The 19,189-nt window shown below is 36.8% G+C and overlaps 1 protein-coding gene across 3 annotated transcripts in view; it reads left to right on the top strand.

Annotated features, from left to right (window-relative positions):
* LOC145992045 (mitochondrial glutathione transporter SLC25A40-like) overlaps positions 1-19,189 on the top strand; it is a 54,477-nt gene that overhangs the window by 12,469 nt on the left and 22,819 nt on the right. For all 3 annotated transcript variants that reach the window (XM_083128168.1, XM_083128169.1, XM_083128167.1), the window contains exons 2-4: positions 3,820-3,983; positions 9,435-9,735; positions 18,132-18,230. In XM_083128168.1, coding sequence (XP_082984294.1) covers positions 3,820-3,983; positions 9,435-9,735; positions 18,132-18,230 — 564 coding nt within the window. The remainder of the gene's footprint in view (positions 1-3,819; positions 3,984-9,434; positions 9,736-18,131; positions 18,231-19,189) is intronic.

The raw sequence follows: 19,189 nt of genomic DNA, 5'->3' as shown, positions 1-19,189 counted from the left end.
AACCTTAAAATTAAAAAGGGGGTATGGAAAATAACTTTCAAGATATCAAACTCTCATGAAGAGGTGTAGGCCATGTGACTTACAGTTTGAAACAGTAGTTTAAAAACACCATGAAGGTATAATTTCAGATATTTGCCAAAAAAATGCTATAATTAAAATGTGAATTTTGGGGAAAATAACCGAATAGTAAAAAATAAAAAAATACACCAATTTGAAAAAAAATAATAAATCAAGATTGATTTAGGCATAAATAAAAAAATATCAGTTCTAATTTATTGCATTAGTAACATTGAGTCCTAACCTAATTTTCGGCATAATCACCACCGTTGATCTGGCATTTGTCGTAGCATAGCATTAAATTTTGTATGCCCATGGCATATGTGTCTGACAGCAAAGACTGGAACTCTCTCTACCGCAGTGTAGCTGTCAAACATGCAAGCCAGGGCACCTGAAGTGATGCAAGTACAGCATGTACTCAGCTGTATGGGGTTGTGTACATTCAATTGGCCTTCCTTGAATTATCTGCACCATCTTCGGACCATCACTCACGACGTCCAGTCTGCACACCTCACATGATTGCTGGTGGCTCTGTGCCAAATTCTGAGCGTGCAAGAATCTGATTACTACATGTAGGCTACGTCGCAGTCGGTGGGAGACTGTATGAGAGCTGCAATTTTTAACCTGGAACTGTCCTAAAATGGCTGCATCTCATTTAGTTGTAACTTTAAAAATAATCAAGTATTTTATTTTAAACTTACTGCATATGATAAAATTCTGTAATCTGTGTCTGTATGAGTTTATTATTTCTATTTGCAAAACATCGATTTAGTTTAGTTTGTAATTGTAATGGAAAATTGTAAATTTTGTCCTGGAAAACCTGGAAAAGTGAGGGAATTTCATTTCTGCTTGTTTGTAGCCACCCTGAATAAGCAAGTTTTTACTACCAAAATACTGGTTGTATTGATAAAGATTTTCTTTCCTTTAAATTTGTGTTGTTACAACAGTCAACATTTCACAACATGGAGTTAGTCTATCTTTAGCAGTGAAGCATAAAGAGGAAACAAAGGAAGAATATTATTCTTGTGTTCTGTGCAGTAAAGAGGTGGCCAAAGAGACAGCTTTTGAAAAGTACACATTAAAAATGGAGAAACCGAAATTTTGGCCTGTTTCATGCTCCTCACATTCAAGAAATGAATTAGGGATCACATTTCACGTGTGGCTGATGTGCAAATGCTGTTCGATTATTTGCAAATGAAATGTGTGCCTTGCTAAAAATAAATCAACAAACTCTTCATGCATATACACCATTGAGACAGCAATATTTGCAAATTAAACTTATTTTGTGAATATCCTCCAGGGGTTAAAAAAAACTAAAAGTTGTTCAGGTGCCAACATCTTTTTCTCAGGAGCCAGTTTTTTTTTTAATATGGGCCAAGAAAAGAAAACCATGAATCAATCTTAAGATAAATCTACACATTTTGAAATGTGACCCTAAAACATTTAATTTATTACTTTATATTGGATTAAAAGCAGTTAGATCTTTGCCCCAGACTAGCCTTCCTAAAGATGGCTCAACTGGTAACATCAATGATAACTGTGCAGTACATTCTAATACATGTATATGGCTGACTATTATATCGCTGCAGATTTTAAAATTCAACCAGCAACAGTGGAAACATTTAAATGGCATGTTTATTATTCTGATTTAATGAAACATGTGATACAGAAAACATGTAAACATTAAAAAAACACATACTGTACTAGTTATTTTAAATAAAGATAATGGAAATTTCCATAAGCAAACTTGAAATATGTATTCAGGGTGAGGGCCTCCCCAATAGCGCAGTGGTAGCGTTGTTGCCTTGTAATCAAGGGGTTCCAGGTTCGATACCCGGTGGATGCATATGCCACAGTGGTTCGGATCCCACTCTAAACTGTAGGTCCAGTCCCAATTAGCCTTTCTGTGCACAAAGTGAACTTAAAACAACAATTCGATGTATAGAGGGTGGCCAAAAGTATGGAGACACCAGAATAAAAGTTGAATGACATACTGTTTCGCAAAAATAACATTATCGATTTGTAATAGGGGTGGGGTGAAATGTTATAGGGCATATGAGGATGAATCTTGAATTCAACTTCAAAATTTTAAATGGAAACCATAGCTTGTGTGACATCTCAGTTGAATAGGAAATTTTCTCAAGTTCAGTGGTATGCTTATTGTTGCCCTAGCACCAACCGTGACGAACTTATTAACGTTTCTTTGTTTGCTTTATCATTGCAGGTGAAGTAACTCAGCATGGCTTTGACACAGACAGAACACATTCAGATCGTGCTGATTTCAGGCAAGCGAAGCACAAGGTGATTGCAGATGGGTTCAATCGCCATCACCCAGATAGGGCCCCTATCCACCCTGGTACGTCTGTAAGGTGCTTGCCAAATTTCGGGAAACTAGGTCTGTGGATGATAAACCCAAATCAGGCAGGCCATGCATGCAAATTCCACATGGCGATCAGGATTGTCTTCTCTTAGGTGATGGATAAGTTGCAGCTTATAGGGGTAACATTTATGCATGCTCAAAATCAGAATGATGGACGTATGGCTTACGCTGCTTTTCTGTGCTGCACGACGAGTGCTTCATTTTGGACTCTTGCAGATTGCAGTCAACACTGCTGTGGATGTTGCTTCATCCGTCAACGTGCGTGGCCTGATTTTAGGTTATCATCCACAGACCTGATTTCCAGAAATTTGGCAAGCACCTTACCGATGGTACCAGGGTGGATAGGGGAACCTATCTGGGTGACGGCAGTTGAAATCATCTGCAATCACCCTCGTGCTTCACTTGCCTGAGAACAGCATGATCTGAATGTGTTCTGTCTGCGTCAAAGCCATGCTGAATCTGAATGCGTTCTGTCTGCGTCAAAGCCATGCTGAGTTAACGTTACCTGCAATGATAAAGCAAACAGAAACGTTAATAACTCCGTCAGGTTTGGTGCTAGAGCAACAATAAGCATACCATTGAACTAGTGAGAAAATTTCCTATTCAATTGAGGGTGTCACAAGCTGTGGTTTCAATTTAAAATTTTGAAGTTGAATTCAAGATGGTGGCTGTCATCGTCATATGCCCTATAACATTTCCCCCCACCCCTATTACAAACTTTCAGTGTTATTTTTGCGGAACAGTATGTCATTCAACTTTTATTCGTGTGTCAATACTTTTGGACCACCCTGTAGAGAGAGAGAGATTTTAAACTGAATTTGAAAATTCAGGCTCGAGGTGCAGTTGTCATGGTATATCCTTATTTTTGCTATTTATTTATTAACATATATTTAAGCACATTTGAGGAAAGAATTACATAATTAAAATTATAATAGAACTTTATTCTTAAGAGTATGGATATGCCAAGTTCTGGTTAGAACCCATGGAGTGTATTACATGTACACAGTAAACATAGCACCACCTTTTTTTCAAATATTTGGCCTCCCCGATGGCATAGTGGTAGCATCGTCGCCTTGTAATCAAGGGGCCCCGGGTTCGATACCCGGTTGAGGCACATAGTGGTTCGGATCCCACTTTAAACTGTAGGTCCAGTCCCAATTAGCCTTTCTGTGCATAAAGTGGACCTAAAACACCAAATCAATCAATCAATTTTTCAAATATTTACCACTCACCTTTACCTTTTCTGGAAAATATGAAAATTTCATGTATCACACAGGTTCCTGTATTATTAACTTCAAAACTTAGGATGCGTTGAAAATTAAACCATACATATAATCACTCTTGAGTGCTGCACGTATTAACATGTTTCCTTGTCATTGCAGTGACACCCTTGGATGTTGTGAAAACTAGACTCCAAGCTCAGCAGAAAGCCATGTTATCTCAGAAATGCTTCCTTTACTGCAATGGACTCATGGACCACCTTTGCCCATGTGGAGCAGGACCGGAAGGATGGTATCAGAAGCCTAGTCATTTTACTGGAACCATAGTGAGTCTTGTTTTTGGAACTGACCCAGTATAATTTCTGGATCTCATTTTTTAGCATTGCGTTATCAGAATGGTGTAGCTAGGATTGCAACTAAATTGCACATTCGTCAAAAAAAATAACTGCAATCGTGCCAATTCAAAACCATGTTTGTTCCAACCAGTCACTTTTCGCACGCTAGTGATTGCTAGATAATTCCTGCACCAATTGGATGTGAGGAAAGTGACACCAGCTAGAGTGAATAGGAAACAGAGAAGCAACGCTTACACACATGGTGTTGCCACTGCCTAGTTTATTCCTTACCTGACCTATTTTCATTTTACGTTACCTTTCTACAACTTTGGCTAATTGTGATGTGGATAAATGATGATGAGATGAAATTGGTGAAGGAACAATCACAAACAAACATCCATGCCATGAACCATCAATGGTGAGATTATGAGTCAAGTACTCAAGATGCTGTGTCCAGTGACTGACTGTATATCCTTGAAAATTTCACCTTGTTTTAATTTAAAGATTTCAGTGTTCAGCGTAAAGTTATGAGTAGGGGGCAGATTTATATGTACTAAAAACAGCCAAAATATGCATCAAAAATACCAAAATATGCACTAAAAATTTGCAAAGCCTATTTTAAGGTTCTGTATGCCTTACATGCAATGTAAATGTATCAGTAATTATAGAAATGAAAGTGTGATCAATTGTTCTATTTAGGATCACCAAAAAATACTAATTTTTAGTTTCATTCATCAAAATAACTATATTACACACATTCCTTTGTCTGGAAGCTCACTCTAAAACCTGCAATATTGCAATTATAACCTTATATGTATATTGTTGGAAACATCTTTTCGTTGTTTTCATGTAGAAGGATCTTCCGATTGTCAGAAAGTAAGTCTTTGCATTTTGAAAATGTTCTTTCCATTTCACAATATGCCAGTGGACAATATTTGTTAGTTTCATTTCTTGTTTTGATATCGTGATGTAAAATGAATTTTTATGTATTCAGAATTTTCAAAGAAATAAATTTCAGTTGTGGAATATCCAGGCAAATCCTGGAGAGGTTCCCTCTGCAAGAATTCTTCCATCGCAAGAACTGCAAATCTGGATTTGTGGAAGCTATTGCTAACTGCTTCTCCAATTCAGCTTTCTCAACTTCTCCTGGTAGTGTTTTCTTTTGAGCAAAATCAAAAAGAGATGGATGGATAAAGGAAGAAAAAAATCTAATCTTTGTTCAAAACTATCAATGAAATTTTGCCATATTTTTAATACTTCATTTAAGATTCAGATTAACTGAATTTTGATTCAAATTAACAACACAATCATAAATTGCACATGGTACAACTACAGATATACTACAATGGTCTGCATGGCCTAGTACAGGGATTCAACCTCCAAACACTATGAATGTGAATCCATCACCTTAACCATCAATTCAAAGGGATCAATGCTGGATTGCTACATTTAACGTGCCATTCTGAGGGCGATAGAGTTCGCACAGAGATAAATGTATTACAGATAGATACTGAACTCAGGCAGCAAACCGTCTGCACTATGAATCTGTGGTTCGCACCTACCGTAACATCGGAGTTGAACAAATGCTATTTGTCACGTGAGATTTAATGGAAAATAATGTACAGCGATATTCCGTCTTTGTCCGCATAACAACAGCTTTAGACCAAAGAATAGCAAAACATAATTATTTAAACATAAATTGTCCTCCAGGTTGTATACGAGACATAATTGTGACAATTTTCCTTATCGAAACCAGGGACCGTGTTATAAGACCATAAAAACGGCATTAAATATATCAGTGAGTACACAAATCCCACGGATGCTATCTCAATTTTTATAGGACGGTTATCTTTGTCCTTGCAATTACTTTAATACAAGGCACGTCCAGAAAGTAAGTTCCGTTTGGTAATAAAATTAAATTGTGTACAGATACAGAAAAGTTATTTATTGCACAAAATTCTACAACTCTTAAACTACTTTTCCACATAACTGCCGAAATTTTGCAGGCATTTGTCATAGCGTGGCACAAGTTTTTGTATACCTTCTTCATAGAAATTTGCCGCCTGTGTCTTCAACCAGTTGGAAACAGTTTCTTTCAGCTTGTCGTCATTGTTGAAGTGTTGACCGCCAAGGAAAACAACACCTTTTGACAGCAATCCTCGGCGCTTATTCTGTATTCCGCGAAGTGTCTCGCAATGACGACGAGCTGAAAGAAACTGTTTCCAACTGGTTGAAGACACAGGCGGCAAATTTCTATGAAGAAGGTATACAAAAACTTGTGCCACGCTATGACAAATGCCTGCAAAATTTCGGCAGTTATGTGGAAAAGTAGTTTAAGAGTTGTAGAATTTTGTGCAATAAATAACTTTTCTGTATCTGTACACAATTTAATTTTATTACCAAACGGAACTTACTTTCTGGACGTGCCTTGTAGTAAAATTAGCACTTCAAATCACTACTACTTTCGTGAAGGAAATCACCTAAAAATCATGTTTAATCCTCACCAGTAGTATGTTGTTTGAATATTTAGTTGCAATCTATTGACAGACATAATTGCAAAAAGTTAATATATTTTTATTATGTCTAATTTAAGAATAAAATTCACTAATAGTGCATATCTTCATCATCTGACCATCATTCCCTTAGTTTCTTCTGTCTTGTTATTTTGTACTCAAATAACAGAATGGCCCTTCACTAGGTTATACAGCAGCATTGTCTGCAAAAAATAACATAAGTTTAAAAATCAGTGTCCAGGCGTATGCAGGCAACAAATGTTTTCTGTTACCAAAAATGAAAGCTTTTGTTTGAGCATGGTAATTGCATTTTGGCAAATTTCCATTCAAGCTGCCAAAAACTACTCTAAATACTTGAAATGTATTACATGTTTAGAGCATACTTGACAATAAATATAACTGTCCCAATATATGCAAGTTAAGCTAAAATATGGCTCAAATATGCATTTATATGAAATATAAAACTTGACCAAAGTAATCACCTCAAGTGAAATGGATAATCTGTTGAGAGCATATGAAATTTCCTTAAGAAAAAAAATATACAAAAATCTGCCCCCTAGTTATGAGTATTGGTTTGAGTGCTGTTAGAACTGTTTTTTAATTTTTTTATTTATTATTGTGCATAAATTATATATATTTCATAATTCTCTGAATCTTAGTGTCACTGATTGTTCATTAGAATGCAATGTTAATTGAACATTATACATTGTCTATTGCTTTTAACTATATTTATTCTAACACTACATTTTCATAATACTACCAACTACTACAACCAAATGAGCCGGTCCCCGTGGCAGAGTGGTTAGCACATTGCGCTGCGATGCCAGGGGTCCCAGGTTCGAATCCTGGCTTGGGCATGGACGTTTGTGATGTCTGTTCATCAATTTCATCATGTCATCACTCATGCCCATCTTCCCATATTAGCCAAAAGTGGCACAAAAAGTGAAGTAAAATAAATCAAATCAAATCAGTCAAATACAACCAAATGAGAGGGGTTGGAGTAGTTGGCTAGTGAAGTAGTGTAGTACAATCACGGTCTGTCATAGGTTCGATCCTGACCACTGGCAAAAATAAATTTGTTTACCTGAAGACGAAAGAAGGTCTTCTCTTGAAACATAGTGTTAGAATAAGTATAGATAAAAGCACTAGACAAGAACAATGTCCGACTAATCAGTGACACTAAGATTCAGAGAATTATGAAATAGCATTGTATGTACACACACAAATCAAAGAACTATACAGCATTCAAACAAACACTCCTAACCTTACAACGTACATCTACTAACACTATTAAGTCTTAATGCTCCTGACCAAATAAAACTAATTGTATCTAAATGAAACTCTCATCAAGAAATGTACATATTTACCATGAAAATGTTAATTTCTTGGTATATAGTTCATGAACATGTCAGTGTGACATTGTTCATCCAATTTATCGTATCCTGGAGCCCTTTCACGTTTTTTTTTTTTAACAAAGCATCATTGAATGGACAGATCTCGCACCTTGGCCATGCTGTCTAAGGCATCATGCTTTGGGCTCTGGCTACGGGACACATGCAGGTTCGAGTCTCCTCGGGGAAGCTAACAACGTTTCTCCTGAGATTTCTGCCTGCGTATGGGACCGGTAGCCACCCACTATCGTGAGGAAATTGGGGAGCTACAAATGAGTAGCTTAACCCGGTCATGGAAACCTACAACAACGAATGGGGGTTCGTCGTGCTGACCACACATCACCTCACAACTGGTTGGATGATCTTCCACCTCAGAAGGTGGGAGTGAGGCTTGCAGTCGGTAGGTAGGCCCTGACCCTCACGGTCTGTTGCAACCTCGGGTTATTATCATCATTGAATGGACACACATAAAACAAATGAAAAGGAAAAAATAAACCGATACCAAATTTACGCATATGTAATGCACACCCTGGTTTTTGATAGGGAAAAGTGACAAACAATTACAATTATATCTCTATATAATACACAGTACAATCCAGTTTCAAGAAATGGCTTTCTTAGTTGTTGGTTGTAAAGCTGTTGCTATGCCGATCAATAGTGAATGACATCTTTCCTATTCAATGAATCACCTGTTGCTATGTGGACCAAGAGGAGAACATTACATTACAAAGTGAAAAATTGTGGCATATGGCCTTTAAACTTTTATAAGTGATTTTGCTAATTTCCTCTTTAAAACTTCAAAATATATACTTTTTCTATGACTAACGAAACATTTATAGGAGGCACATTCAGGACTCTCAAACTAGCAGTTAACAGCACAAGATTTCTTCCATTTAGGCATTTACAAACTCCATATATGTCATATTATGTATTTGGCCAGTAATACATTTTAATTATTTTCTTTTTCCGTATCTTTTTTTTTCATACAAAGTACCATAAAAATCAGAATGTTCCTTCATTTTGTAATTAGGTTATTTCAACCGCATGGCAAATAAGTGTCACCATCTTGAATGGAATACTGTTGCCATGTTCAGAAACTGCAGAATTCAAGCTTTATGACGATATATTACATGATAGGGTTTCGTAAACATTAAGAAATTATTTCTTGCATAATACGCACCACACTTTTTTGGGGCAAAAACTTTGGAAAAAAGTGTGCATTATACATGAGTAAATACGGTATTCTAACAACATTAATCCCAACACTCCTAAAATGTAAATCCACTATCAGCACCGACATGATGGTACTACATAAAACTATTCATTACTTTGCTGTAACACATCTCTGCAAGCTAAAATCAACAGAAAACATTTGTATTGAAGACAATCTTCGAAAAGTTTCCACTTTCCTGCTGGCATAAGGTGGGTCGCCAGCATTGTAGAGCTTAAAGACTGCAAACTAAATAGGTTGTGAGATTATAAGTTGTTTAATTTGAAAATTGTATTGCAGTTGCTTTTAATTCTTCTTTTCCTTTCAGGATGCATTTGTGAAGATATCCCGTAACGAAGGGGTAGCGTCTCTATGGAGTGGATTATCTCCAACACTTGTGCTAGCTGTACCTGCAACTATAGTTTACTTTGTGGCATATGAACAATTACGCATGATGCTCAAGGAAAATTACAACAAGAAACTAGGAATTACTGATCCCATGAAACGTGTTCAGCCTGTGTGGATACCTCTTGTGTCCGGTGCAGCAGCAAGAGTTTGGGCAGCTACTAGTGTTAGTCCTTTGGAGCTTATTCGAACAAAAATGCAATCTAAGAAACTTAGTTATACAGGTATGTTTCAAGTAAGCATATCAGGTTTTCCTCCCCTGGATCTAAGAATTTCTTGCCAGCACTGAAAACTATTCTATATTTGCTCAATTTGTGGCATGTGCAATGTCCATGCGTGCATTCCTTAGTACATCAGGCATTGTTGTTCCAATGTCTTCTTTCATTATTGTTGTATAGTGTCCTGCATTATGGCTGTGTGGTCTAAGGCATCGTGCTTTGTGCTCCGGCTACGGGATGCATGCACGTTCGATTCTCCTGAGATTTCAGTCTGTGTAGGGGTGTCACCCACCATCGTGAGAAAATTGGGGAGCTATGAACGAGTAGCGTAACCCAGTCATAGAAACCTAAAAACGACTGGGGGTTTGTCATGCTGAGTACACATCACCACGTAACTGTTTCGATGAGGTCCTCATGGGCTGTGACACAACTGGTTATTGTTGTATAATATCTCATTGTGGTTATGTAGATGTGACCTTTCTCAACTACTTGCACAAAGAAAAATATATAATGATATCATGTCAGAGTGTTGGATTGACCACAGAATTAGTTGTCTGTTGCCAGTCCAGCATTATGAAATTGTTTATCCAGGTGTTTGCCACAGGAACCCTCCAGCATATTGAATGCAAACTTTTGGTTATCATCTCAGCTGTGTTATAACCAGGGGTAGAAAAAACTAAAAATAATTCAGGAGCCAGCTTTTTTTTTGGGGGGGGGGGTGCAAATATGGTTTAAGAAAGCTGTGAATCCAACTAAGATGAAACTACACGTTTTGAAATATGATCTTAAAAGATTTAATTCATTAATAGATACAAGATTGGATTAAAAGTAATTTTTTCTTGCGCCAGAGTGGCATTCTTAACACTTACGGTGCTGACCTCTAAGATGCTTTCCGTCCCAAGAATGCTGACCATTTTCACTACTTTTTAAAAAATCATATATCAAAAAACTAAAAATGTAAAATATATGTATGATATACTGTTGAAAAGTTTGATTCTTCCTCTTTATTTTGATATGTTACATTATAACCACATGGCTACCTTGGACGTTTCATCATAAATGATATGAAATGTACTAAAAATAAAAAGTTGACAAGATATGTGACATGCAGTGGCAGCGATTGGGTCCAAAAACTAAGGGGGCAAGGTGCCAAAACTAGAGGGGCAAAGACAGTATATTTCCCTTTGTAGATAAGATTTAGCATAGTGCGGGGGCAAAAGTGGCAAAAATTGGAGGGGCAGCTGCCCCCTCGCCTCCCCTAATTCCGGCACTGTAGAAAAGGGAAGCATGCGTATTGCTATCAGACAACAATGCTAACAGAACCGTTATGAGCAATTGCCCACCATCTAGTGGCAGTATGAGGAAGTACGATGTCCAAAATTTACTCAGGATTGCTAACTCTGTAAATGTACGGCAAATGACCGTTGAAATAAATTTTGAATTCAACTCCGTATATATATGTGATCCGCATACTAGAGAAGTTCGGGAACTCCGTATATATACACGTGATTAGCACTCTTAAGTGTTGCCTCAACTGGTAACAGCATGAATAACAATGCAATAGATTCTAATACGGTATGCGCCAAACTCGCGCACCTCGAACGCGCATGTGCGTTTGTCGATGGGGCATAGCTCCAGCCGTTCATGTTCTCAGTAGTGAAAAGGAAGTTATAACTCGCTAATAGTGTGTATGTAGTGTTTCTTTCAGAATAAATAAACTCACACATGACAACAATGTAATATTCGTCTGTTAATTTCAGTACTGTATATTTTGGCGCATACTGTATATGGCCGACTCTACCATATCGCCACAGATTTTAAAATTCGGCTAGCTATAGTTAAAAAGTAAATTATAATGGCATGTTTATTATTCTGATTTAATGATACATGTAATACAGAAAACACATTTATTCAAAAAAAAAAGTTAATGGCAATTACCATAAGCAAACTCAAAATATTAAAAAGAAAATATTTTTTTAAAGTTCTGAATTTGATATTTCATGTGGCAGGTGAAAATTTTCAGATGCCATGCAGTTGGGCACCCTGTATTTTTCTAGCCCTGGTTGTGACCATATTCCAGGCAGGTATATAGTGCTTTTACCATACATTTAGTGAAGAAAAGTGATCCCATCAGTTCATCCACAGTCAATAACACAACATGCTGACTTTCGGGCTATCCCTTGACACTCCAATGGTGGTTAACATTGTATGCATGGAATTTCAAATACTTGAGAACACCTTCATTACCGTTGATTGCGGGATTTCCAATTCCACAGTGCTATGACGAGTTGATATCCTCCACCTTATAGTGATAGTTCTGTAAGAAGGTTTCTAGGTAGCCAACCCCATTAACGAAGTTGCCATGGATAAACTCTCCCAGTTTTAGTGTGTAGTATCTATTTCTTTTTATATTTGTTTATTGATAATTTCAGGAGGAACTTCATGTTTACCTGTTCATCTCTGCATTTCTGTAAAATAGTGTTCAGAAGAAGTTTACTGCCAGAAAATTGTTGTTTATTACTTTCCCAAAAATCAACACTATTGTTGGCTCTGGGTTCAATAAATTGTAGGTTGCAATTTCCCCATCTTTCAGCACTGATCTTACTTCAGAATTCACTGTCTCCCTCAGTGTTACAACATTAGACAATTCGTCACTGAATGAATTCATGGGTTGTAATGCTGGTGATAGCAAGAAATATTGATTAGATCAGCAAGCATTTATTACAATTTTTTGGTAGGTAATGGATATTTTCACCTTTATTCATTCTATATGAACAAAAGAAGTGTGTGCCATACTGTTACATTTTGGATACTGTAGATTAGGGATTGCCAAACCATTGATATTTCCATATACTCACTCCATTTAGAAGACGTAAGCAAGTACTAAAAGATTTCTGCGAAACTTACTTGTAAATGTTCTATTAATTTCGGTGGCCTCTGCCACCATCCACTTCGGAAACTCGATGCTTCACTGTTGGGTTGACTTCTGGTTCCTGTTGTTTTCTCGCTTACCGCTAATAGAACATTTACAAGTAAGTTTCGCGGAAATCTTTTTAGTGCTCACTTACGTCACATTTTTTATTCTTTCTAACATGAAATGTACCCCATTTTTACACAATAACTACATGTCCCCATGAGACTGATAGAGTTGGGTGAATTTCTCGCAAATAACTGATGAGTCAGAAGAGACGTTAGACAAACAAAAGTATACAACCTTTTTTATACCCTCCAATTGCATTAATTACAAGTTTTCTGTTAATTTTGTTAATAAATTTTACACCTCTGAACTGTTTGCTTTTGCTATTGTAAAACACTTGAAATTCCTGTTTACAATTGTTGTCAACAATAGAGAATGAGAGCTCAAGCATCAGCTCATGGTTTTTACCAACTTTGTTTTGGCAATGTTGGAAGAAAGTCCCAAGTCGAGCAGCCCATTGCTAACCCCATGCTCACTACTAGTTGCATGACTGACAGCAGCACCAGAAGCAACGGTTTTGTGGCATTCATACGGGATTTGCTTCTAGTTTCTCTTCAAGACAGTCATGGGAATAGTTACAATGTTGAGATTGTATTTTATGTAGCTCATGTAGTGTCTTATTTTATTACATTTTTTCTTATTAACGTTTCAGGGCGTGCTCTTATTTCACTCACGTGAGCAGTTGCATGTTGTACTTTTTACAACATACATACATTAGCTCTTTTCACAAGATTAATTTATTTTATGTTCCCTGATTATGTTTTTATATTTATATTTTATTTTTTATTGTTTTTATAGTTTTATTGGGTAAGATTCTTTTATTATTTTATATTGGTGTCTTGGTCCAAGAAGCTTCCCAAGAATGTTTTTAATCTGACCAACTTAGTCATACACCAAATAGTTTCTAAATCATTACCAAGCACAAAATTCTGTAACTTTAAACCTCCATCTTCTAAATATTCAACACCTTCAATCTCATTCTCATCAGAATGGTCATCATGTTCAATATCTTCACTCAAGTCATTGTCACTTTCATCTAAATCACTAATTACGTTCCTCGTGTGAAGATTCTAGAAGAAATAGTTCTATTTTACTTGTATCTAATCTGTGACATGTTGAATAAAAAAAAAACTCACAAAAAGTACAAAAATCAAATACTACACGAGAAGGTGCATGTTGTATAAAGTACAACATTCACTGATGCCCATTGTTAAAACCCTTATTTGCTGCTGCCAAACCGTTAGGGGAGTTGCTTTAACTTACAAAACTGGTGTGGGAGAATCAAGAAAAAGAATAGATGTGGACATCACGTTAGAATGTTAACAAATGGCTTTGCTATAAACAAAAGAACAATGCTGTTTTAAAATTTACAATTGCGTGCATCCCGAAATGTTAAACCAGCGTATAACCCTTTTCCTAGATGGTCATTTTATTATTGACTGTTTTGCATGATGCTCTATGGCCATCTAGTGGTGGAGTCAGCAATTAAAAACTGTTTGAGTTACTCTTAATGTGTAACACAATGTGTCCTAGTTATCACCCATCGCTGGACCACACTCTATGATGTGTATTATAGCAAACTTAAGAACTAATTTACTCTGTGTTGTGTGTGTGTTGAAAACAATTTGTGGACAAGAACACTTTTCCTCTTTGAAGCTTGATTGATAGGAACTTGTAAAATTGAGATTCAGCAACATAGTTTCTGAGTTGCCAGTTTATAATTTCCAAAATGTATGCAATTAAATTTAAACTATTTGGTTAGAATTTAAAAGTTATGGCTTTCAAAACATCAAGAAATGTCAGAATTATATTTTTTTCTGTAAAATTGATGCATATTTTTTTTTTGTAAGAAAAATAATGCCTTTAACTTTAAATGGTAGTATTCAATGTAAAGCAAAAGGATATATGAAGATTCTTTTCCTTTATTTGTCCATATTGCATGTTCTTTTTTTGAATCTTTCCTAGTTTTCTGTAACCACAGTGGAAAGCAAGCAAATAATTTTCATTAAAATAAAGTTGTTTATACAAGCCCTGTGTGAGATTTAAATAATTCAAAAATTTCTTTTAAGTGTAAATGAATGCATTAATGATGAAATCTTTTTCAAAATTTTTGTGTGTGTATGAAAACTTAAAACATTTTCACTGTGTGGTCACTGAATTATGACCACTCAACTAGTAGTGTGTTGGACCACCTTTTGCTTTTATGACAGCAGATATCCTATGTGGCATGGATTCTACATGATGTCTGGACTAGAGTCGGGACGAGCTAGCAACCGGTTTGGAACCACCCACTCTGGTAGCGACGTGCTGTTGCTGAATTGACCTACTTCAGGATTTTCGCGAGCCCACAGAAACACGTGTAGGAGTAAACATCTGGTTAAACAGTCAACAACGGGACACTTCCATTGTTCTCATTCCGACTCTGTTCATATTTGAAGGAACAATGTTAATAGGCAGAGAGCTTTTGGCTGAGTGAAGTTTTTTTTTTTTTTTTTTTTTAAAAATATTCAGTCCAATTTCTGTATTGAATACTTTTGTGGGTGAGCGGTCGTTCGTGTGTGTGTTTGTAAGAGTTGTTTGGAGAAATTGTACTGCAATGTCGGAAAGAAGAAAGAAAGTAATTGGTACACAAGGAAGAGAAATGATTTTGAACGTACGGGAGTATTTTGAAAGGGAACGTGAAAACAATGGACCTCTTATTACCTGTTGCACAGGTTGTTAAAAGAACAGCAAATGCTATCGGGGTTAATAAGTGCACTGTTTCTAGGATAACATGAGAGAAGTCAAGGCAAGGAGGAAAATGAACTTCGAACTCCAGGAAAACACCGAGAAAGGCCGAAACCAGTGACAAATGTAGACACGTTTGACTTTGACGCAATTCGTGCACACATTTACCAGTATTACGCTCGCGGTGAAATCCCAAATAGGAAAGTTTGTGAATTTGTTAAAGCAAGCAGGATTGTTCAGTGGAGAGAAGACATTGCTTTCAGTTGTTCTCCGCATACTACTTAATTTTAAGCATAAAAAATTCAGTGTGAGGAAAATACTGATGGAGCGACAAGACATTGTTATTTGGCACTGCCGGTATCTTCGTAAAGTGATTAATATCGACAACACGAATCATGGCATTCCACAAATATGGACTGATGACAGTGCTTCGTCTTCTGTGAAACAACCTCTCGGTTGTATTGTGTGTCATGCTGGCTCGATTCACCGGTTTGTGGAAGGAGCTTTGTGGGCTTTTGAATCCAGAAAAAGCGGTGACTACCACGAAGAAATAGACGCTGAGGGTTATATTTCTTGGTTTGTAGACTAACTGCTGCCAAATATTTCTCCCTGTCAGATAATAATCATTGACATTGCGCCATACCATTCAACACAAGTTGACAAGTCCCCCACGATGTCATCCCGCAAAGCTGATATCATAAGCTGGCTGGAACGCCATAATGTAGCATGCGATATGAGCATGAGTAAGGCTGAACTACTGCAGCTGCTTATGTTACATAAACCCCATATATCGAATATACAAGCTTGCAGAAGAAGCGGGACATACGGTGGTCCGTCTCCTGCCTTATCATTGTATGTACAATGCAATCAAACTTATTTGGGCACAGGCCAAAGGGCTGGTAGCACAGAGGAACACTTTGCCACCTTTTACACTGGCTAAAATTTTGCAATTGACAGAACAGGCTATCAGGGATGTGACAGCAGATAGATGGTGTTCGGCTATAGAACACACAAGAAAGATTATTTCCGAAGCATGGGAAAAGGAGGGAGTTGAAGAGCAGAAAATGGAGGATTTTTGTGATTTCACTTGGGCAGGAAGACAGCAGTAGCTCAAATGAAGATGGTGATGTTCCTTTACCAACCAACAATGAAGATGATCTTGGGACAGCGCCACTGCAATGGTAGCCGGTAAGCAAAGACAACTGATTCTTTAACTACTACTACTGTTCTTTCATTCATTTTTTATGTTTTTTACATACAGGTAGCTCGAAGCATTAATAACACATGTATCAAATGTATCATTAATGTTAAGGAAATCGAGCAATTGCCAAGCGTTTCGTTGTAATTTATTGAACTCTGTATTGCCAGAGCCGGTATTCTCATGTAGCTTCCCAAATTATCTCACTTCACACACCCACATGTGCCTCCCTGATGGTACAGTGGTAGGGTAAGCGTCTCGCCCTGTAATGAAGTAGTCCTGGGTTTGATACCCTGTCTAGGCACATAGTGGTTCGGATCCCACGTCCAGCTGTAGGTCCATTCCAGATTAGCCGTATTGTGCATAAAGTGGACTTTAAAACACCAACTTAATCAATTCACACACAATTGATTTGTTCTTGATAAATTCTTCTCTGTAATACAGTAACTCAGTTCTGTGAAATTCTGTTTTAGAGGTAAATTTTTGTAGGTTCCGCAAAATATAATTTAAAAATGTGTTAATGAAACCAAGTTCTACGTAATTTGTTTATACGTAATTCGCCCTAATTTTCAAGGAATACATTTCATCTGAAGCTTCAACAATGTCACAGAAGTATAAATTCCATGTCGGTACAAAACAAAGGGTGAGTTTCATATACAAAAACAATAGGCGGGCATAGCTGAGGTCTGTATCGAGTTGCGAAAAAGACTTAACGCCACGGTGTGACAAAGAAGACAAGGAGAGGCAGCATGAAATCAAAGGAGAACGATTTGCCACAATTGTTCATAACACAAGACTTATTTTCTTTTGTAGGTAATTGTGATACGATACAACATAAGTAAAAAGATGCTGGTAGCTGATGCTTGCAATGTACCATAATAAAAACATAACAGAGGTTCTTTCAGTGAAGGTTTTCGGTTGCTGTGTAGAGCAGGAAGAGAAAATGTTTCATGCTTGCCAGAAAGTAAAATTCACACGGGAAGTTAACGTTAACCTACAAGAAACTTCAGATTCAAACTTCTAGATTCGTTAATTTATCACTTTATGATGGAAATAACATATATTAGCATACTGATATGTACGTGCTTAATTTCGCGTGACGTTTTATTTTTTCCCGAGCTTGCCAACAGCTGATTAGCATCAATGTTGAAGCCACTCGTGGAACACTTTCACTACCACCGATCTTGAACACACGACCATCGCATCAGTTTGTGAAATGGATGCAGCTGCTCTTCTGGCCCCAACGATCTGACCTTTGGCAAACTCTTGTCAGGTCCTTCTGTTAGCCCATTTCGAACCACACTATGTACTGAACTCGCGATACAGTATTTCTTTACAACACATCGGCCAGCAGCACCCTCTCGCCAAATACGTGGTCAACAAACTACTTTCATTGTATGCAGCAGTGGTCGTAATTAAATGACCACATGATGTATAATACAAGCTTTTACACCTGTATATTTCAAAATATTTTTGTAAATAATTATTTTCTATTTGCAGAGGTTGGCAAAGCCATTAAAATGTTAGTAAGGCAACAAGGTCCATTGGGATTGTGGAAGGGCCTTTCTGCTACTTTAATGAGGGATGTACCTTTCTCAGGTGAGCAGTTATTCTTACCTTACATATCATAAAGCATGAATTTGCAAAATATTTATACTCAAAGATCATCATTTTGAATTATTACCAAAGAGAAGATCATCTTTATGTATTTTGAATTTAATTTATTGTGTTTACTGGGACCAGTTAAAAGTTGAAATATTATGCACTAGATGTAACTATTTCTGATAGAGACATTGGGCATGTTTATGCAGAAATGTTTGAATCTACACGTACATAATGCATATCGTTGACATAATATCAACTCTGAAGTGAAATGGTTTCTGAAAAGGTGAGGGAAATTTTATCAGACTTTGGGCTGTGCTGATACCAATCTATGGAAAACTGAAAGTATTGATTGGAATTTAATCATTGATACAGGCAAATACTTTTCTGGAATCGGAAAATGTTGCAGTGCCATTGCGGAGTCCATATATCTTCGAAATTTTGCAAATTTTATAATTTCTATATTTTTGCAACAACATTATTGGAAAGAGCATAATGATCCATGGGAATTTGTATTGGTATTGGTATCAGTTGAATGTGATAATTCCTTAGCTCTAGTAAAAGTATTTAAAAAATCTTGAAGAATCAGGGAAATTAAAGTTTTATTCCTTGTCAGGATTAGAAACTGAAAACATATTTCACTGTATCCTTCCTACTGGGTTCTTTTTTGATTAATATTGCATTTACGCATGTTCTTTCTATTTTTCTTCATTGAACAAAACTGAACCTTTTGATTAACCTGCAGAGTTGAAAACTTTATATATTAGTATCTTAGATCATTTCTGGCTGGTCTGGAAAGTTATTTATAAGTACCTTGAAACTCTGCGAAAGTTAGGAAAAGTGGTTGGGAAACACTGTGTATTTTTTTCCCATTACTTTACATTGCACCTCTGCCTCTTTAGTTTAATGGCAATGATGAGAATGAATTATGCCAAGTTGAAATTGGTGAAGGAATA

This window comes from Lepisma saccharinum, chromosome 9 (assembly GCF_977018435.1).
Source record: "Lepisma saccharinum chromosome 9, izLepSacc3.1, whole genome shotgun sequence".
NCBI lineage: Eukaryota > Metazoa > Arthropoda > Insecta > Zygentoma > Lepismatidae > Lepisma > Lepisma saccharinum.
Note: the sequence above shows the minus strand (reverse complement) of the source record. Positions and strands in the feature narration are given on the sequence as shown.